General features: G+C 41.0%; 1 protein-coding gene across 6 annotated transcripts in view; it reads right to left on the bottom strand.

Moving 5' to 3' along the window:
- Positions 1-22,876, bottom strand: part of SPIRE1 (spire type actin nucleation factor 1) — a 272,091-nt gene that overhangs the window by 217,464 nt on the left and 31,751 nt on the right. For all 6 annotated transcript variants that reach the window (XM_089671043.1, XM_089671041.1, XM_089671038.1 and 3 more), the window contains exon 2: positions 7,197-7,231. In XM_089671043.1, coding sequence (XP_089527169.1) covers positions 7,197-7,231 — 35 coding nt within the window. The remainder of the gene's footprint in view (positions 1-7,196; positions 7,232-22,876) is intronic.

A 22,876-nucleotide genomic window follows, 5' to 3' on the forward strand; every position in this document is an offset into this window, starting at 1 on the left:
GGATTTAATTGTGCTCATAATATAAATTTATATTCCTCTTGATGAACAGAGAAACTTTTAATCCCCGTGTAAGACCAAGGGTGGTGGAGGCGACGGATACCCTGGGTAAACAAATATGAAGCTCTGCGGATTCTCCAAGCCCAGGGAAAAGCAATGGTTATATAGGATGAACTGCAAAGGCAAATTGGGGGGGGGGGGGGGGGGGGAGAGAAGAGCACATCCAAGAATCTGAGAGATTAAGCCATTATAGATATCCCATGTCTTTTGATAAAATCAAAAATAGATAGGCTGTACAAAGTAGGTAGATATTGAGCAACTCTAAATTGTAGAATGGTATATTGTAAATTGGGCCAGTTGTGAGACTTGGTAGTATCTGATGGCATGTGGAAATCCAAGGTCACCCAAAAAAATTTGGCAGACACAAAGTAGAGGGGTAAAGCCAAATGTAAAGTGCTAAAAAAAAATTATTTTTTTTCGGCGTTAGTAAAATTTTTGCATAATCCGTGCCAAGATAAGTATCAAAATGTAATACACTTAACATGCTAATATAATTCAAATACAGAAGCAAGTTGAAATTTCAAGCATAAAAATCACTAAAAGTGCTATTCAGCCAATAACACACAAAAAAGTGGCAAAACAAAAGTATGCAAATGTAAACAAATCCACGATCTCGGAAAATTAGAATATTACATGCAATCAATAAAACAAGGATTGTACATAGAACAATTTCAGACCTCTGAAAAGTAGAAGCATGCATATGTACTCAGTACTTGGTTTGGGCCCCTTTTGCAGCAATTACTGCCTCAATGCGGCGTGGCATGGAAGCCATCAGCCTGTGGCACTGCTGAGGCGTCATGGAAGACCAGGATGCTTCAATAGCAGCCTTCAGCTCTTCTGCATTGTTCGGTCTCATGTCTCTCATCTTTCTCTTGGCAATGCCCCATAGATTCTCTATGGGGTTCAGGTCAGGCGAGTTTGCTGGTCAATCAAGCACAGTAATCCCACGGTCATTGAACCAGGTTTTGGTGCTTTTGGCAGTATGGGCAGGTGCCAAGTCCTACTGGAAAATGAAGTCAGCATCCCCATAAAGCTCGTCTGCGGAAGGAAGCGTGAAGTGCTCCAAAATCTCCTGGTAGACAGCTGCGTTGACCCTGGACTTAATGAAGCACAGTGGACCAACACCAGCAGATGACATGGCTCCCCAAATGAACACAGACTGTGGAAACTTCACACTGGACGTCAAGCATCTTGCAGTGCGTGCCTCTCCATTCTTCCTCCATACTCTGGGTCCTTGGTTTCCAAATGAGATACAAAGGTTGCTCTCATCAGAAAAGAGGACTCTGTACCACTGAACAACAGACCAGGTCTGTTTTTCTTTAGCCCAGGTAAGACACTTCTGACGTTGTTTGTTGTTCAGGAGCGGCTTGACAAGAGGAATACGACATTTGAAGCCCATGTCCAGGTTCCATCTGTGTGTGGTGGCTCTTGATGCACTGACTCCAGCCTCAGTCCACTCCTTGTGAAAGTCGCCAACACTTTTGAATGGCCTTTTCCTGACCATCCTCTCCAGGCTGCGGTCATCCCTGCTGCTTGTGCACCTTTTTTCTTCCACACTTTTCCCTTCCACATAACTTTCTATTAATGTGCTTTGATACAGCACTTTGGGAACATCCAACTTCTTTTGCAATTACCTTTTGAGGCTTTCCATCCTTATGGAGGGTGTCAATGATGGTTTTCTTCACAACTGTCAGGTCAGCAGTCTTTCCCATGATTGAGAACTGATACTGAACCAGAGACTGAGAGACCATTTAAAGGCTCAGGAACCCTTTGCAGGTGTTATGGCTTAATTAGCTGATTAGAGTGGGACACTTTGAGCCAAGAATATTGCACCTTTTCACAATATTCTAATTTTCTGAGATTGAGGACTTGGGGTTTTCATGAGCTGTAAGCCATAATCATCACAATTGTGACAAATCACGGCTTGAACTATCTTGCTTTGCATGTAATAAGTATCTCATATATTAGTTTCACCTTTTAAGTTGCATTTCTGAAATAAACTTTTGCACGATATTCTAATTTTTTGAGTTTCACCTGTATAGTAGCCCTTATCCACAACTGCTTGCAGCTCACCTCTGCACCCCCTGTCCACACCAACTAAAAAAATACGACCTACCCCGAAAGACCTAGTGTGTTTTTTTGAACAAAAAAAAAATATATAAGACAGTGGGGAAACACGGTATATTATCACAACTGTTAGTTGTTACACTTTAAAACACACATATACAGAACAGTGAAATTTATAAAGATATCTAGCAAATTCCTATGGAAGACATCTAAAAATGACACACCCTTTACATTAGTCAGAGACAGGTGCACTACGAGTGACTTTCTATTCTTGTATAGAGCTGCAGATAACCGATCTGAATACTACACGCAAAGGAACCTTGACAGGCTAATTAAGGCAACCTGTAAAACCACACATAGTGTAAATATTCTGGTTACTGTCATTTGTGTATACTGGATTGCAAGATCTGTGTGATGTATATCTGAATAAGGAATCAATTGAGGCAACTGTGTCAAAAGGTATGAAATTTATATTATTTAAAATATATATTTTAGAGGTGATGAATATGGGTTATAACCCCGGGAACAGATCATTTTCAATTTAACACTCCATTGAACTATTTTCACAACATCCCCTGGAACCCTTTCTTTGTCTTGTCTGAACTATCCCTGTTTCTCCCTTCTTTTCTTTCTCTCCTTTATTTTTTTGTTAGTCTTCATGCTATTTGCACTGATTGTAATACTCCTAGAGAATCGTACCTGCAATGTTATAGATCTGATGGACATTCTCGAGAGTCCTTGGTGTAGAGTACCGATGTGAGTCCAGTGAGGCTCCATGCCCAGCTTTTCCTACCCTCTGTATGCGATTTTTGTGATTATCTTTGGCCCTCACCTACTAGCCAATTGGTCATTACTTGTTTGCTATTAACGCAATTTATAAGGTTTCTTTCCACCCTTTTATGTATTGTGTTTATGTACTCAGTTTCTCTCCATGTCAATACTTCAGTGCATTTGTCATTTGTCATGTCCTTCATCAGAAGTATGGATACTTTATTCATTTGTGTCAGTGATCTTGCTTTTGACTGTTTCTTTGTTATGTTGTCTATAATAAAATCCATTGTAAAAAAACTATTTTAACAACAGTAGCAAAATGCAGTTCCAAACCCTACAGCAGAGGTGCTAAAGAAGCTTAGATTTCTCAAATCCAGACCCAGTAGACCATTTCCTAACCTAAAGGAAAACTAAGGTTACTTTCACACTGATCCACCGTAGAACACAGCAAAAACACATAGGTGCTTTTACTGTGCTTAGTGAGCATTTTTAAAAAGATAAATGACTTAAAAACCAAAAAAACACTTTCCAGAAGAATTTTTGGGGCGTTTTTCAGGCAGTTTCCATTGATTTTAATAGGAAGAGGCATTTTTGGGGTTTTTACATCGCACCGCAAGCGCAACGCCTCAGTGTGAAAAAAAACAGATATACATTCACATATATAGGGAAGCATTTTTCTTGAGCTTTTCTTCAGGTGCTTTTTTTAACGCAAAAATGCTTCAAAAACTCCTTAGTGTGGAAGTAGATTTGGGGGTATATTTTATTGTACCAATTTTTTTTTTTTCTTTAAGTTTCAAAGTTTTATGTTAATTTTTCGCTATATACAGTCTATGAGAATTAAAGTGATAGTAAACGCCACTTTATCTTGTACCTACAGGGAAGCCTATAATAATGCTTACCTGTAAGCACAGTGAATATTTCCTAAACGTGCATGGTGTAGGAGATATCTATATGCGTAGCAGCCGGTGACTTCACTGGTGCATGTACACTGCACTCTCAATGGACAGAATGCCACCCATTGAGAGAGCTGTGCAGTGACTGTGACTCCAAAGCACATGCGCTGGAATAATGTCATTGTGTCTTAGCCATTCAAACAGCTGAACCCAGAAGGGAGGCCAGGTGAAGATGCAATCCCTGTCAGCGATTACAGTGCACCGCTGGAGGGATCTGTTTCACAGGTAAGTCTGACATAATGTGCTAGTATGTGGTGCATAATAGTACATTATGACAAGAGCCGGCAGGGGGACCAGTTTTTTTTTTTTTGGTAACATGGTGTACTACCACTTTAGACATTTAATACAATTAAGGGTTCCCAGAGCACTCTGGGTTACCCATTGATTAAAAAAAAAAAAAAAAAAAAAAAAAAAACACCTGAGCACCCTGCTCTTCAGCTTTCATTGTCTGATAGAGACCTCTAACTTGACTATCCATTAAGGTGTGAGTCAGTGCTCTAGTAATTTGAATTATGTTAACATATGTATTTTTCTGTATGGTTCTTTCAGCAATAAAGTGTAACCAAAACCCACAACAGTAAAGTCAATCTGAATATGCAGTAAAGCACTCTTAATATACCCACTGTGCAGTTTAAGGGGTAATCCTCTGTAGTATGTAAAAAAGGTTTAGTCCTGTCTTCTCTGATCCTCCCCTTCTCTTATTGTCCCCGACTCAGCTCCTGTCAGAAGAGAGCCTTGGGGGTAAGCTGCACATGCTCAGTTTGGTGTGTATTGCTAAAGTTTTTTTTTCTTTTCTTGGGAGAGTGCATGTAATCAGCACAGGGCCAATCAGAACTGCCCAGACAGAGAGTCAGGGGTCCTGCAGTCTCATAAGACAGTAAGAGGAGAATGGAAACTCCTCCTACAAGCTCTAACCAGCGCTCTGCTGGACACTGATAGAAGTCACAAGACTGCTCTAACGGCTGATAAGAAAAGGTATTTAGCAGTTTATATTTACTAAAATAATTGCATTTCCATGTTTTGTGGGAGACCAAATATAGTGAATGCAGGGTCCTGGCTTTAGTAACCCTTCACCCCAGGTTCACACCTAAGCGTTTTCTGCAGCATTTTGCAGAAACGCAGTACAGTCCTATCGTCCATGGATTTCCTATGGGACATGTTCACACCTGTGCGTTTTAACCCAGTGCGTGTTTTGGAAAGGGTCAGGGACTACTTTGAACGCAAAAAGTTGCAATTTTGTTTCTGTAGATTTCGATGGAAATGCTGCAGAAAAGCATGGATTGTGTTTTTGCTGCGTTTTTGATGCGCTTTGCATTTTAAATCTGCCTAGCAACAAATTCTTAAGAAATGAAAACCGCAAAATGCATCAAAAATGCATGTGCAAAAATGAAAAATGCAATGCAGAAATGGCTTTAAAATGAGTTGAATAATACAGGCCTGAGACTCTTCCTTCTGCTTTTCCCCTCGCTACAGGAGCTGTGAACCTACAACATGCGTTCAAAAGGAGCTGTCCATGCAAGTGAAACAGGTCACTGTAAACCTTCAAAAACAAATCCACCAGAGAGATACCAGCAACATTAGGAGTGGCCAAAATCAACAGTTTGGTACATTCTAAGCAAAAAATGCACTGCTGAGCTCAGTAACTTGAAAAAAGGCATGGACATCCATGGAAGACAACAGTGGTGAATGATCACAGGATCCTCTCTATGGTAAAGAAAAACCCATTCACAACATCTAGACAAGCGAAGGACACTCTCCAGGAGTGGGAATATCATTGCCAAACTCTACAATCAAGAGAAGACTTCACAAGAGCCTGAAGAATAGAAAAGCCAGATTAGACTTTTGCCAAAAAACATCAACAAAGCCAGAGCAGTTCTGGAAAAGCATTCTTTGGACAGATGAAACAAAGATTAATCTGTACCAAAATTATAGGAAGAAAAAAGTGTGGAGAAGCTTTGGAACAGCTCATGATCCAAAGCACACAACATCATCTGTAAAACATGGTGGAGGCAGTGTGATGGCATGGGCATGCATGGCATCCAGTGGCACTGGGTCATTGGTGTTTATTGATGTGCAGAAGCAGCCGGATGAATTCTGCAGTGTTTAGAGATATACTGTCAGCCCAGATTCAGCCAAATGCAGCAAAAGTTGATTGGACGGCACTTCACAGCACAGATGGACAATGATCCAAAACGCACTGCAAAAGCAACCCAGGAGCTTTGAGGAAAAGAAGTGGAATATTCTGCAATAGCCGAGTTAATCACCTGATCTTAACCCAATTGAGCATGCATTTCACTTGCTGAAGGCAAAACTAAAGGCAGAAAGACCCCCAAACAAAGTACTGAAGACAGCTGTTTAAGAGAGCCTGGTAAAGAATCAGAGAATCAGAAAGAAGAAACCCAGTCTTTGGTAATGTCCATGAGTTCCAGACTCCAGGCAGTCAGTGTCAGTAAAGGATTCTCAACAAAATATGAAAAATGAACATTTTATTTATGATTATATTCAACTGTCCGATTACTTTTGGTCCCTTGAAAAAAAGGGGGTGGCTACTCTTAAGAGCTGTAATTCCTAAACCCTTCCTTCAAAGTGGATGTACATACCCTCAAATTAAACCTGAGAGTGTGCGCTTTCAGCCCATATCCATTATATAACTATACCTTGAATATATTTTGGTAAATACCTGAAAAAAAACTAAAATAGTTTGTGTGTGTGTGTACATATACATATACACACACACACGTAAAGTGCTGCATAAATTGACAGTGCTATACAAGTATCTGGAATAATAATAAATAGTAGCCTTTTATTTCAATGAACTGTCAACAGATCAAAAAAAAAAATTCACCTGCACCATGTTTGGGAACACAGTGCACCACAACTCACAGTATTGTGACACTGGGCATTGTGGTATGCGACAACACAAATGCAATTTCCAGTGCATTGCAATGCCAATTAAAATTGCTGTGTTTTGAGACACTGTAAGTTATCACAATGCATATATGCGTAACCAGCCTACACTTTTAAATGTTACTTTTTAATCCTCACTATACATACCTTGCAAGTACAGCAGTTTTAAGAACCTAAAAATAAATGTATTTTTTTCCACATTGGCCAACAATCCAGAGAACTCAAAACAAAAAAATGTTCCGTTTCTGAAAAGTCTCTGGAACCACTAATTAGCTCTTCTCCCGAGATCAATCTTAAATGGCACTGTATTCAGTGTAGCCACAAATATATATATCAGCACTTCACAGACAGCAATGCTGGCTGGAACATTGGTCTCCTTCCTAAAATCACATTGTGAAAAACATGAAGGGAAATAAAAAAAAAAAAAAAAAGTTTTCTTACCTCAGTTTCTGTACATCTGGAATCACTTGACCCACCTGAAAAAAAAACAAAAATCCACACATTAAATTAATGAATAGCATCCAAATAAATTGACAAAAAAAAGCAGTCTGCGTAGTCACCCAAACAGCAAACGCAGGGTTGTTATTTAACACCCATTAGGCGATTCCACCCCTCCTACCCAATCCTAAGAATAATGCAAATCATTGTAGGGCTACCCATAAAAGATATATTAAAAAAACTCACATATAAAGTATAATACTTGAAACTCCAAATAGAAGTGTGAAAGTGCAACATGCGAAAGTCCTCTAATAGCAAAAGTGTCCACACAATGGCCAAAAGGTGTCCACACTAAAGTAAAAGAATAGGTCCAAAGTGCAAACAAGTCCACTGTGAATAAATCCCAAATCACATGAATAATACATAATCTTCTCAGTGAAATTCCCACTGTGCAATCCCAAACACACGCCACCCAGTGACAAATATCTGCTCACCTCCAAGTTTTGACCTCAACAGTAAAAAGGAAGTCAAAACAGCACGTTCCCCAGACAAGGACATCAATGATGGTGAAAGCCGGTCACTCCACCTAAATCACTCTTCAACTCGTGCCACCAGGTTTAACCTACATGGACTGACAGCTGTGGGTTTAATTACATCAACTTTTTAAAACTTTTTTGGGCTAGCCGTAGAGCTTCAACTTCTGTAGCTGCAGCAAGATAAGTCTCAAACATCCATATACACAGAAAAGGAAATAGGACCCTGTCAAAAACGTGTGTTTTTAACTAGTTTTAAAGGCTATGTACACGTGTTCAAGAAAACTAGCTAGCCCCCCTCAAAAAAAAAACAAACAAAAAAAAACTGTTTTGCAAAATGATGGGGGGGTTTTCTGCCTCTAAAGGACTGTGTGCGCAAAGACACCTATGCAGGCCATAGACGGGTCGAAAATCAGCCGATTTTTCTTTAAAAAAAATGAAAAATCGTTCGTTCAAGCGGCCGACGTTACCAGCAACGGTTAAAAAAATAAATAAATTTAAAAAAAAAAAAAAAAAAACGGCCGATTTTCATCCCGTCTACAGCCGGCAAAAAGTGTCCCTGCAGAGAGCTCCGCTATTTCTTTGACAGTTCCTTGACATTTATAGCGGTTGCAACAATGTATTTGTATCCATTTAGGATACAGATGTTTTTATTTGGAAACAAATAGATACATTGTTGCAACCGCTATAAATGTCAAGGAACTGTCAAAGAAATAGCGGAGCTCTCTGCAAGGACACTTTTTGCCGGACTGGAATTCCTCTTCTTCCTCATCCTCTTCCTCCTCCCCTCCATCCTCCCCTCCATCCTCCCCTCCATCCTCCCCTCCATCCTTTTTTTCTTTTTTCTTCTTTTTGTCTTCCTCTTGCAGGTCACTGCTCATGCGCAGATTTTTTTTTATCGGTAAAAGATCGGCCGATTTGCCCATCATTGCCGCGAAAATCGGCCGATCGGCAAAATCGGCCTATTTTTTTCCAACTTTACCGATAAAAAAAAATCTGTCAAAATGCCGAAAAACGGCCGAACATTTAGCCCACTAACGATCCGAAAATCAGCCGATTTTATTTTCGGCCGAAAAATTGGCCGATTTTCGACCCATCTATGGCCTGCACTAGGCTAGCATACTTAAAAAGTAAAATGCCCTTAAAAGTGGTGTTTTTGACACCCAGAGTGCTTGAGGCCTTAGCTGTCACCAGAACATATTTTCCCACTGGAAGATTTCCCCTCACCTCCTGTTCCTGTGACAGCTCAATGTGGGATTTCACAATCACTTTCTGAAGTTGGGCACCAAGACCAACCAGAGGTGGAACCTTCTCAGTAGAGACACAGGCAACAATAACACAGAGGTTCTAAACCTTCCAAATTCTACCTAAATCTTTGTTTTGGCTTAAAATACACTTTACTTTTTGTTCTCATGTATTTTGCTGTGGGAGGCTCTTGCTTTAACTTGAACGGTTTTCTAAAATGCATTCTGATTATTAACAATTTCACACAGTAAGGTGTATTGATCCATCAAGGAGCAGCTGTCTTGGCTTGCAGGACTGGCCATGCATGTCAGGAATAAGTGGAGTAAATAGATGCATCTGACATACTCACCAAGCATGAGTAACATATAAATAGTTATTTTTGACAACCTTTGTTTATGTTGCGCCACATAGTTTAGGCCACTGGTTAAATATGACTGAATAACAATAAAAAGCTACTATACAAAGCCTGGAATTGATTAAAAAAAAAAAAAAAAAAAAAAAAAAAAAACACACCACCAAGATCTGTTTTTTTGTTTGTTTTTTTACAAACACGAGTCTAAAGGCCACCATGCAAAGCATAGATCAGGTGGACATATGGGCACATTTCCACCATCCTGAGACATCTCTGCTGGCTCCCTAAAACTGAACAATCCAATTATGGAACTTTCTGTATAAAGGTTCATAGTGGGAGGTTTAGGTGACATACAGCAGACACCTGCTTATCAACTGGAAAACAACAGTGATTAAGCAATATTAGACAAAAAAATCCAATCAACGATAAATTCCAAGTGTGGTATATTTTTTACATAGTTACAATGGTTCCAGCTAGACCAGCAATGGGCAAACTACGGCCCGGCGGACCTTTTAATCCGGCCCGCGGAGCGTGATAAAAAAAAAAAAAAAAACAGCCAGGGCAGGCAAACATTGGCTGTCAGGATGTGTGTAGGCGGGGCAGCGTGACGAACGTGAGGGGAGCTAGGCTCCTCTCACAGTCCGCCCTGAAGACCGGAACGGCGCGGGAACACGGCGAGAGGAACGCGCGGAGCAAAGGTAAGTAAATTGACACAGGGGGGACTTGGCTTACTACTTGGGGGGGAATAGTACTATGGGGGATGAAATACTATATGAGGGATGAATTAATATGGGGAATGAATTACTATAGAGGGGATGAATTACTATATGGGGGATGAATTACTATGCTTACTATGGGGGAATATTACTATACTTACTATGGATGGCATGGTAGTGGCTGGGCCGGCCAGCAGCTAGTGGGGGGCATAAAAGTTTTGTAAAATAACTCTTTTTATGCTTTTCTACCTTAAATTAATCTAAACATTTAATGTTACAAATTTTAATTTAATTTATATTAATTCACACATACACATCATTCATCTACTCTTGGTCCGGCCCCCGGGTCCAATATATGAACCCATTGCAGCCCTCAAGTCAAAACGTTTGCCCACCCCTGAGCTAGACCAATGTAGCTATGTATATCCCATACCTGGCCGAAGCCCCTGGAAGCTGGAAATCAGTTTAGTAGATACTGGTACTCCAGTGATATCCACTTGTTTCCAGGTCCTGTGCTGAGTGGCTGGCCTCATGCAGGAGGTCAGCAGCTCCAGGTATGAATGAATGCAAAGCATTCCCTTACTGGACGAGGTGGAGAGGCATCTCGCTGGGGACTCAGAAGCAAGTCAAGAACACTGGAGTAGCGGTGTCTACTTCCATGATTTCCATCTTCCAGGGGCATCAGCCAGGTATGGTACATACATAGTTACATTGGGTCAAGCTGGACAAGTGTAACTTTGTAAAAATATACCATACCTGGAATTCATCTTTAAATGGTTAGTTCACCTTTACACGAAAACTGCCTATGCAGCTAAGAGATGCCAGTAGATAAAAACTGTGTAGCAATGATGTTCTCCTGTCCTGCTTTGTTGCTATGGTGTTGCCAAGATGCTCCCAGCCATTATTGCTAACCCTCCCGACAACACAGAAGCTCTCTCATTTGGAATCAAAACCCATCAATGCTTTCTCTAACCTGTTAAACTGACAGCACTGTGCAGTGCAGTAGAACCTGATTGGCTGATTCACCTTCACTTGCCTATCCCCTCTAGATCTTAATAGAGAGATTTACAGCAAGCTGAGCGTGGTATTTATTTCTCATAAATGCATAACTGGATTAAATTGTGTTCCTTTATGTACTAGAGTTCAGCTTTACGAACAAAAGAACAGCGGCAACAACAAACATAATACGGCAATTAAATACAAAAATCACGCTCCAGCATCCCTGATAAGGAAAATACAATTATATCATCTCCTCCTGACGTTTTGTCAGAAGGTCTGGAGGTATGAGCAAATCCCTAATTATAGGTGACTAAAGCAGATTTTTCAAGCACAAGCCTTGCAAACTTTCTGCACTACAATCATGCTATTAAACAGACAAAAGACACCAATCAGACACATAACAGAGGCTTGTAAAATAGAGATATTCAGGTCTATTACTTCATCAACCTCAAAGCAGTAAATTTGCCTTGATCTTTTATTATCTCTTTGAAGAGGGTGGTGGAAGCTACTGTAATGCAATGGACTCCACACCCACTAACAAATATATTCAATCTGTAATGAAGTTATTGACACCAGTATTAGACAACACCTAGTAAGCCCGTAGGCTCTTCTTCTTTTTCACTTATGGATATCACCAACTTCCAAGACGATGTTTACTAATCACAATGAAATGATCTCTGAAGGCAACACAGACAGTAACTGCTGCATGCTTTAAGATCCTCTCGACAATTGGGCAAGGACTGAGCTGTGCAGTTTTCTGAGAGAGCAATGATAAATGCTTCCATTTGTCTGAAGTGATTGGATCCTAGAGCAATGTGCAAGCAGGTGCCATACCTGTCCTCTTCTGTGTAGAGAAGGGCAGGAGATGTTAAGCACACATGAGACTGCTACTTCGCAATGGACGCAGGGGCATATTTACCACAAGGGAAAAAAGGCATTTGCCTAGGGTGGCATTTTTCAGGGGGGCAGCACCACCCCCAGCAAGAAGGGATGGAAGGAAGGACACATGCGGCATGGGGACCAGGTGGGATCTGAGAGAGGTTGCGGGCTGCTTGAAGGTGTATGCAGAGCCCAACTCTTGTTCCCGGGGATGTGCGAAGCTGTGAAGGCGAGTGTCTCTCAACGAGGGAAGGGGGGGGTGTTAGTGGAAGGCTCTCTCAGGTGGGTGGTGGGCAGGTGTCTTGTTGGTCAATGTTAGGTTCTCTCAATGGGTGAGTACCCGATTTTTGTGTTGCCTAGGCCAGCACAAAACCTAAATACACCACTGAATGGACGCACTACAATTATTCAAAATGTATATTCCTCGACTATCACTAGTGTTGCCCCAACATAAGCTTCACATCTAGCTAGGACGGTTCTACAATGTGATTGTGCAACAAGCAGAACTTCAACAATCATCCATCCTTAGAGCTTAGGCTGGCACACTTAACAAGGATTCTAACAATTTGGTTGCAATAATTGCTTCAAGTATATGTAAAGGCAAGCATTTTTCTTAGTGACGAAAGGCCTAAAATGTTGTCCCCACTATGGAGATTTACCCCCCTATTTTTGCTGGCAGAAAAAGTCACTAAGACAGAAGAGGCAATCCAAAATTTAGGAGTTGCTAGGGAGAAATAAGTGAGAATAAATCACCTAAAAAAGAACACGTCACAGCGACACAGGTTGGATTAAAATCGATGATTAAAAAAAAAAATAATAAAATTAAATCAGATTTTTTTTATTTTAATAAAATGCTTTTAGAGTAAAAATCTATATAAAGATATTTTTCTATTTGAGATACATTAATAATTTAGTTTATCAATTTAGTTTCTTATTATATGAACTGGAGCTTAGTTATGTAGCATGAGGCTGTATATTCTGCATTATTTACATTTTTGGCAAGCTCCATAAATCCAAGCTCTGCAAACTGAAATAACATGGACTGCATTGATGCATTCACACAATTTCACAGTAACCACAGAAAAAAAAACATGACATAAAAGATTTTGAGTTGTTCTCCAGCTATGTGTGATTAACCCATTAAAGCGGAGCTCCACCCAAAAGCAGAAGTTACGCTTTAAGGACTGTTCCCCATTAAGGAATGGCACCTTTGGGGGGGGGGGGGGGCGGGTACCCGGACTAGACAGGTAGCCACTCCCACTTCCAGTCCAATAGCCAAGGCGATCAGAAAGTGTTCTCCCTCCCTCCCTCCCTGTAGTCTTTTGGGACACGTGGCAAGTCCCAGAACACTACAGGACCATTCATGAAGCGCAGTGCTACTGGTGCATGTGCAGTGGGTACCCGGCTGTGAAGCCGCAAGCTATCACAGCCGGGTGCCCACAATGAAGATGCCGACGCCTGGAATACAGGACGGCCGATGACAAAGGCTGCGGGGGACACACCGCGGGACCGAGGGACAAGTAAGTCGCTGTTTTTTAAAAGTCAGCAGCTACAGTTTTTGTAGCTGCTTTTATTTTTTGACGGTGAGTGGAACTCCGCTTTAACCTAAAATCAGTTCTGATAACGCTGTTTTACTAAGTTGACTTATTAGTCTAGCGTAATATTCTAAAAAGGAACCCTTCATTTGGTTTGCAAATATTCAAGATTCTAACTACCAGCAAGAATGAGTCAGATTCCTTACATTTAAAGAGCACCTGTCATTTTAGATCCATTATGGCAGTGTCTGTTAGCAGGCATCCACTCACCTGCTGCCCCCACGTCCCTCACCTTGTTGTGTCACTGCCGCATCACCAGCCGTCCCATTAAAGTGAATGGGATTGTCGGTGAATCAACAGCTGATCAGAGGAGGAGCAGCTGCGGGACAGAGATGACAGTTGCTCTTTAAAAATTATGATTTAAGTTGAGCTTTTTCACTAGTGATTTAAATCAACTTGATTTAAATCAAATCCACCCCGCAACGAAAACGAAGATGGGAATACCATTCACTTTGAAAATAAATTCCCCCCATTTCCTGTTATATTTTCAGGGCCAGAAATTCACAGAAATCTCCATAGTAGGACACAGACTTCATTACATCAGCGTAAAGTGAACAGTGAGTGGTAATATCATATCTTCCTTCTCCTGTTTGCTTAGCTCAGTGGTTAATGTAGGCAAAGTGGGTTGAGACAGGGCAGAGACTTAAAGTGAAAGCAATGCCACCGCATTTTCACAGAGATGAGCATCAATTATAAAAAGGATCAGATGATCCAATGTATATTTCCACAGAGCTACCTTCCTGTTGCAACTGCGTATGATCCAATAATACCAATACAGTAAAAGCGCTCTAGTGAGTGTTACTACCATTTTAAAAAAAATAGAAGCATTGATTTATTTCAAGAACCAAATCATTTAAAAGCAGAACACTACCCAAAAGGGGGAAGTTTGCATCCTTTCCCCCCCAATCGGCCCGTTTTTTTGGGGGGGGCCCAGGTACTTCATTTTGACAGGAACCCACTCCTACTTCCAGTCAGATCGCTTCAGCAATTTGAGCAGAAGTTTGCGCCCCCCTCCTGCAGCTTTCTGGGACACATAGGTCCCAGAAGAATGTGGGGCCAGTCACAAAGCACAGTGCAGCTAGGGTACATGCAGTGGGAAACTGATGTAAAGCTGCAAGGGTTGACTGCTGGTTTATCTTTAACATGCCAACGCCAGGAACCCAAAGCTGACTGAAGAATCGGCTCGGGTGAGGACAGTGCTGGATCCCTGGACAAATAAGTGCTCTTATACACTGCTCAAAAAAATTAAAGGCACTTTGAAAACACATCAGATCTCAATGGGGAAAAATGTGCTGGATATCTATACTGATATGGACGGGGTAATGTGTTGGAAATGTAAGGATGCCCCATGTTTTGATGAAAATGAAAATTATCAACCTACAGGAGGACAGAATTCAAAGACACCCTGAAAATCAAAGTGAAAAAAAAATGCAGCAGGATAGTCCATTTTGCTGAAATTTCATTGCAGTAACTCAAAATCGTACTCAGTAGTTTGCATGGTCCCCATGTGCTTGTATGGATGCCTGACAATGTCAGGGCATGCTCCTAAAGTGACAACGGATGGTGTCTTGGGGTATTTCCTCTCAGATCTGGACCAGGGCATCACTGAGCTCCTGGACAGTCTGAGGTGCAACCTGACGGCGTCGAATTGACCGAAACATGATAAAACAAAGGTGTTCTATTGGATTTAGGTCAGGTGAGCGTAGGGACCATTCAATGGTATCAATTCCTTCAGCCACCAGGAACTGCCTGCATACTCTCGCCACATGAGGCTGGGCATTGTCGTGCATTAGGAGGAGCCCAGGACCCACTACACCAGTGTAGGGTCTGACAACAGGTCCAAGGATTTCATCCCGATACCCAACAGCAGTCAGGCTGCCATTGTCTCGCCTGTAGAGGTCTTTGTGTACCTCCATGAATATGCCTCCCCAGACCATCACTGACCCACCACCAAAATGGTCATGCTGAACGATGTTGCAGGCAGCATAACATTCTCCATGGCTTCGCCAGACCCTTTCACATGTGCTCAGGGTGAACCTGCTCTCATCTGTGAAAAGCACAGGGAGCCAGTGGTGGACCTGACAATTCTGGTGTTCAATGGCAAATGCCAATCGAGCTCTATGGTGCCAGGCAGTGAGTACAGGGCCCACTAGAGGACATCGGACCCTCAAGCCACCCTCATGAAGTCTGTTTTTGATTGTTTGAGACATTCACACCAGTGGCCTGCTTGAGGTCATTTTGTAGGGCTCTGGCAGTGCATATCCTGTTCATCTTTGCACAAAAGGAGCAGATACCGGTCCTGCTGATGGGTTAAGAACCTTCTACGGCCCTGTCCAGCTCTCCTAGATTAAACTACCTTGTGCAGGCAAGCAGATACACACTGACAGGAAAAGAGAATGAACTACCACAGCACTCAACAGGACCATGGTAGTTAATTGAGAACTACAAGCCGAGAGTGGCAAAGCAGTCACTAGGTGCAGTGGAGCAGGCAGTGGCTTCAAAAGTGGGAACATGTTACATGTTCCACCCTAAGAACAGGTAGAACATGTAACACGTTCCCAAAGGTGAACTTATGCTTTAAAGTTGTCACCAAACCATGAGGTGAGGAGAAACATGAACACGAACACACACGCACACCTCAGCAAAAATGAGTACACCCCTTTTGAAAAGTAAGATTTTCATCAAAAAACTATTTCTTAAATTTTGACAAAAGTGAGTTTTATAGAAAATTTGTTTAGCTCATTACAAGAAAGTAAGGTTAATAATAGAACTTAAAATACAAAATCTTCAGTTTTACTCAAATTAGTTGATGCAAAAATTAATACAGCCCACAACAAAAACTACTACATCTAGTTTTTTGTATGACCTCCATGATTTGTAAGGACAGCACCAAGTTTTCTAGGCATGGAATGAACAAGTTGGCGACATATTGCAATATTATTTCCATTCTTCAAGAATGGCCTCTTTTAGAGCCTGGATGCTGGATGGAGAGTGATGTTCAACATGTCTCTTCAGAATTCCCCATAGGTGTTCAATTGAGTTCAGATCAGGAGACACACTTGACCACAGAATCACTTTCACCCTGTTCTTCTTCAGAAATGCAACAGTGGTCTTAGATATGTGTTTTGGATCATTGCCATGTTGGAAAAGTGCACGAAGACCAAGGGCAAGGAGTGATGGTAGCAGCTTCTCTTTCAATATAGAGCAGTACATCTGTGAATTCATCATACCATCAATGAAATGCAGCTCCCTGAAACCAGCAGCACTCATGCAGCCCCACAGATGGACACTGCCACCACCATGTTTCACTGTAGGCACCATGCGGTTTTCTTTGTACTACTCAACTTTGTAAAGCCATACAGTTTTGAAGCCATTAGTTCCAAAAACATTTTTCTTGGCCTCATCAGTCCCAGTAGTCATCTTTTTCAGCATGGGCCATGGCAAATTCTAGGCAGGCCTGTTTGTGCATGGGCTTTAGGAGAAGCTTCCTTCGTGGGCGACATCCATGCATGCCATTCCTCTGCAGTGTATGCCACATTGTGTCACCAGAAACAATCACCAGTTTGGCTACTTCTTTAACTGCACTGAACTTGGATGGCGATTTTCTTCAACCCTTCTCATCAGAAGACACTCCTGTTAACCTCCATGGATGACCTGGATGTCTTTGTGAGATGGCTGCAGTTCCATCTTTGTTACATTTTTTGTATCACTTTTGCTACGGTATTCGGACTGATAAGTAAAGCTTTGCTGAACATCTTGTAGCCTTCCCTTTTCTTGTGTAAAGAATTTTCTCTCTCAGGCCTTGTGACATTTCTCTTTCATGTGGTGCCATTGCGGATAGCATGAAATGGGGAGGGGTCTTCTCTTTCTCAAGAAACACTCCTTTATAAATCAACTGTCTACTGGACACCTGTTTAATGAATAATTAGACTCACCTGTAATTGAATTCTTGTTAATTAGGATTTTGTTGTCCAAGATGTAGCTTTGCTCCTAAGACTTTCATTGGGGTGTATTTAATTTTTGCAACATGGTCTTGTATGAATTTGTTAGGAAAAATATTTGTGTGTGTGTTCAAATTAACAACTGTTTGCAATCAATGGCCCGCATTTGTGGAAGTATTTTGTAGTATAGGGTTCCATAGAAAATACGGATTCTGAAAGGAAAGCAAAGGTTTTCTAACAAATCTGTTGGGGTGTGCTCATGTATGCTGAACACTATGCGTGTGCGTGAATACACACACACATATATTTATTACACACACACACACACACACACACCTATATATATACACACACACTATATTGCCAAACGTATTGGGACGCTTGCCTTTACAGTATCCCAGTCTTGGTCCGTAGGGTTCAATAATGAGTTGGCCCACCCTTTGCAGCTAGAACAGCTTCAACTCTTCTGGGAAGGTTGTCCACAAGGTTTAGGAGTGTGTCTATGGGAATTATTTGATCATTCTTCCAGAAACGTATTTGTGAGGTCAGGCACAGACGAGAAGGCCTGGCTCGCAGTCTCCACTCTAATTCATCTAAAAAGTGTTCTATCGGTTGAGGTCAGAACTCTGTGCAGGCCAGTCAAGTTCCTCCACCCCAAACTCGCTCACCCATGTCTTCACGGACCTTGCTTTGTGCACAGTCATGTTGAAACAGGAAGGGCCCATCCCCAAACTGTTCCCACAAAGTTCGGAGCATGAAATTGTCCAACATGTCTTGGTATGCTGATGCCTTAAGAGTTCCCTTTACTGGAACAAAGGGGCCAAACCCAAACCCTAAAAAACAACCACACACCGTAATCCTCCCTTCACCAAACTTTACACTTAGCACAATGCAGTCAGGCAAGAACCGTTCTCCTGGCAACCGCGGAACCCAGACAAGGCTATCGGATTTCCAGACAGAGAAGTGTGATTCGTCACTCCAGAGAACACATCTTCACTGCTCTAGAGTCCAGTGGTGGCGTGCTTTACACCACTGCATCTGACACTTTGCATTGCAGTTGGTGATGCAAGGCTTGGATGCAGCTCCTCAGCCATGGAAACCCATTCTATCAAGCTCTCTACATACTATCGTTGTGCTAATCTGAAGGCCACAAAAAGTTTGGAGGTCTTTGCTATCGACTCTGCAGACAGTTGGAGACTTCTGTGCACTGTGCGCTTCAGCATGTGCTAACCCAGCTCTGTCATTTGATGTGGCCTACTTCGTGCTGAGTTGCTGCTGTTCCCAGTTGCTTCCACTTTGTTATAATACCACTTACAGTTGACCGTGGAACATTTAGAAGCAAGGAAATTTCACAGATGGACTTATTGCACAGGTGGCAACCTATCACAGTACCACGCTTGAATTCACTGAGCTCCTGAGAGCAACCCATTCTTTCACAAATATTTGTAGAAGCAGTCTGTAACAGAACAGAATATATTCCCCACACTCCAGCATTGATAAGGCTTGGCCGCACTCAACAATTCCAATTCATGTTCTATTGGAGTTGTTTGGGGACAGGATTTGAAACAAAAAATTTCAACAAGATGCTTCATTGCTATTGCTCATTTGAAATCCTGCGATTTCCCAACCATCACTAATTGTATATACAATATTTATATATACAGTACGTATGAGTGTGTGTATATATCACACACTTATGAAACACACCACCCAGTCTTTGGGAGACAGAATCTTGTAAGTTTAGCATTAGTACATGATGACACAGGTGATTAAACACCATTTCTCTTAGAAATTAATCTCACTGTTAGATATGCATTACGATAGGATGCACCCTGTAGTCATAATTACTCATTATTTATATAAACATAATTAGAATTCAAGTCAAGCAACTCTTTTGTTTAAATATTTACCAACTAGTTCCATTGACAAAACAAGTCAATTAACCATAAGATACAGATTTAACTTTGTATGTATGTATGTATATACATACACACACACACACACATATATACACATACACACACACACACACGTCAAAAGGAAGAAAAAAAATAAGATGGATCTGGTAATTTTATTGTAAAATTTACCTTACATATTTCACATGCCTAAAGCAGTACTAAAACCAAAAACATACAAAAAAAAAAATGATAATGTAGCCTACCAATTCTAAGATGTGGAGGCTGCATTAGTTTTCTTTATTTTTACCCAGAGATCTATCAGTAAATTTTATTTGTCAACTTCCTTTCACAGACCAAGCTCTCCAGTAAAAGTGGCAGTTAGATGGTTAAGACAAACATTTGACCACTGACAGAGGTGCTTACAGTGATTAGCTTTTATTTCTATGTAAAACCTTTATCCCAAAAAGAATGAAAAATTGCTGCAATAACTATTTCAAAAGTTAGCATTTTATGTGTTAGTCAAGTCTATGTAAATCTTCTAAGACACCTAACACTACCCTCTTCGCAGACTGACAATGCTGCTGTCCAAAAGGTGTCTCCACTTAAAATGGAGACACCCCAAGGCCCCTTTCACACAAACGGACTTAATTTGTCAGTTTTTTAGGCAGAGCCAATTGGACCACCCATTGCCCTCTATGGAGCGGTGGACATCTGCAGACATGTGTCCATTGACACCCACTGAGATCCGATCCGCTAAAAACAGACAGATGGGAATCCATTCCCCATACGTCTGGCGGAGCGGATAACATGCATGGAATTGAAACAGACAGGTGGTCCATTTGCATCCCACAGCCCATAGAGGACAGCAGGCTGTGTCTGCTCTGCACCAGTGGAGCTGACACAGACCTGTTCCCACCAGAGAGATCCCCCGCTGAACAGGCAGATCAGCTAGCGGACTCTGCCAGTGTGAAAAGGAGCCTAAGATAGGAAATGTGTTACTGGCTAGATCTCCAGGTGAAAATAAAGGGAAAAAGAAAAGTAATGCAGCTACCACATTTAGAATTGGTAAACTAATATATTACATTTTTGTTTGTGGAGTTTAACACTACTTTAAGTCAAAATTTTCAACTAAAATATTTCACATACAAAATTTACAAATCAATTGCAGGTACACCTATTCAATATATTGCTTATCAAATACTGTCAAAATAAAAAAATTACAAACAACTAAAAACTTTGCTGGAAAATGTATTCAAGGCACATGGCATACTTGCCCAGAGCTGTTTGTTTATTAAGTTTGTCTTCTATCCACTATGACTGTCAGTAATTTGGCGTTTCAAGTTCTGAGAACACTCAAACATGGGCAGGATATTCTAAAAATCAAGGATTTCAGGCTCTACCCACCCCTTATATTTGCATTTATTTTGAACTTTCCCAATACATTCAATAAATCAATAGTTAATCTTCTATCTGGCAATTGACATTTGAAGATGTGAAGTCAGCTGGTGGGAAAGATTTGCAACATCAATCCCTGAGATTCTAAGAAAGCTACTTCAAAATGTCACAAATATGCTTTATTAAAAAAAATGGTTCAAAATCTGCTTAATGTTCAAATACGCAGTTGTATGTTACCAGTCTTAGGCTAGGTTCACACCTGTGCACTTTGCATTTGATCCGTTTCTGCAGTGCTTTTTGCCATGCGTTTTTGCAGTGCTTTGCATTTTTATTGACTTTTTTTTTTGGCTTTCTTGTTGCTGGACAGATTAAAAATGCAAAACGCATCAAAAATGTGCCACAAATGCACGCAAAACATAACACTTGCGTATTATATGCGGTTCTGTTTAAGAATATTGGATTACAAATTCAAACTGCTGCAAGAAAAGAAGTCCCTGACCCTTTACAAAAAAATGCGCCCACAAAAACTGCATAGATGTGAATGTGATCCATAGGAAATCATGATAAATGGAATGCACTGTGTTCCAGCAAAACACAAAACGCATAAAAAAAAAAAAAACGTACAGGTGTGAACCTGGCCCTAAGGTTAAAATTCCAGTAAATCACCTTTTTCTTAAATTTACATTGGCCACATCTACATCTCTTCATATCTCACACCTGGAAAGCCGCTGGGGATGCAGAAATTCACTATATTAGCCTTTAGTAGTCAGTATATTTACTAAGACTGGAGAGTGCAAAATCGGGTGCAGCTCTGCATAGAAACCAGCTTCCAGGTCTTACTGTCAAAGCTCAACTGAACAAGCTGAAGTTAGAAGCTGATTGGCTATCATGCACAGCTGCACCAGATCTTACACTCTCCAGTTTTAGTAAATCAACCCAGTTGTCAGCGCTGGTCACCTTCATGTGCTGCTCAAGCAGTTTGCCTTCTGTACACTGAACACAGGGGTCGTTTGCTCAACACCTCCACATTCATGTTCCACCATTGAAAAATCCATATCTTGTATTTTAGAATAAAAATACAAGGCGTTTTCTGAATGGATGAGACAGACTAAAACCTCATCAGCCCTTCTTTTCCACCTCGTCCAATCAGAAAATCACTTGGTTTGACTATTTTCCACCCTCCCAACATATTACGTGACCACTGGATCAAGTCAACTGCCCCTAAAGATCTCTGGAGTATTTCCTATTTACCCACCCACTCCTCTCGCTTCCTTCCCCCTACTCCATCTCTTTTCCTCTTCTTCATGGCTCTCCTTTTCTCATTCACGTCTTCTCTTTCCTCATCTAGTTTCTTTATTTAAGTGTAAAGAATGAATTTCAATAACTGCCCCATATTAATGCTCCCAACTCAACTGTGGATCAAACATATTTAGATCATCAAAATGGACTCATCAGCCCATCGCTTGTGACATTACCCTACTAGTACATTTGTATGTTTTATGATTTACATTGACTGTCTTTGAAATGTAATCTTTATCTTTCCCCTTTTTTATTTAAACTTTCTTAAACGAGGATGACATTCATATTCCACTTACAATTGCTAGGTCTAAATATTTTATATTTCCTATATCCCAATGTGAATGAACCTTATGCACTTCCAGGGTTGTTCCCATTAAATATTTTGCTAATAAAATTAAAAGTTAAAGGAAAAATGTTCTCCGACTAGTGGAGGTGCCTAGAGAGTATCCCTCTATGTTTAGTATAAAGACAGCAAGTAGCTCCAGCAGAACTCAGAGGAGATCAGTGCTGACTGTATGTAGTACAGGCCACAACAGTGAATTTCTGCGTCTCCAGAAGCCCTCTGGATGTGAGATATCAAGAAGAAAAAAAAGGAAGAAGGAGGAAGAAGGAAGAATAAAAAAAAAAAAGAGCAAGGGAGGAAGGAAAAAAAGGGAGGAAGCAGGAAAAAAAAAAAAAAGGGAGGAAGCAGGAAAAAAAAAGGGAGGAAGCAGGAAAAAAAGGGAGGAAGAAGGAGGAAGAAAAAAAATAGGAAGAAAGAGGAAGAGGAAAGAAGGAAGAAGGAAGAAAATCAAAAATAGGTAAAGATTGATTATAGAGGAAATAGGATCA

This window comes from Staurois parvus, unplaced genomic scaffold, assembly GCF_062004578.1.
Source record: "Staurois parvus isolate SC_StPar_1 unplaced genomic scaffold, SC_StPar_1.0 ptg000097l, whole genome shotgun sequence".
NCBI classification, from domain to species: Eukaryota; Metazoa; Chordata; class Amphibia; order Anura; family Ranidae; genus Staurois; species Staurois parvus.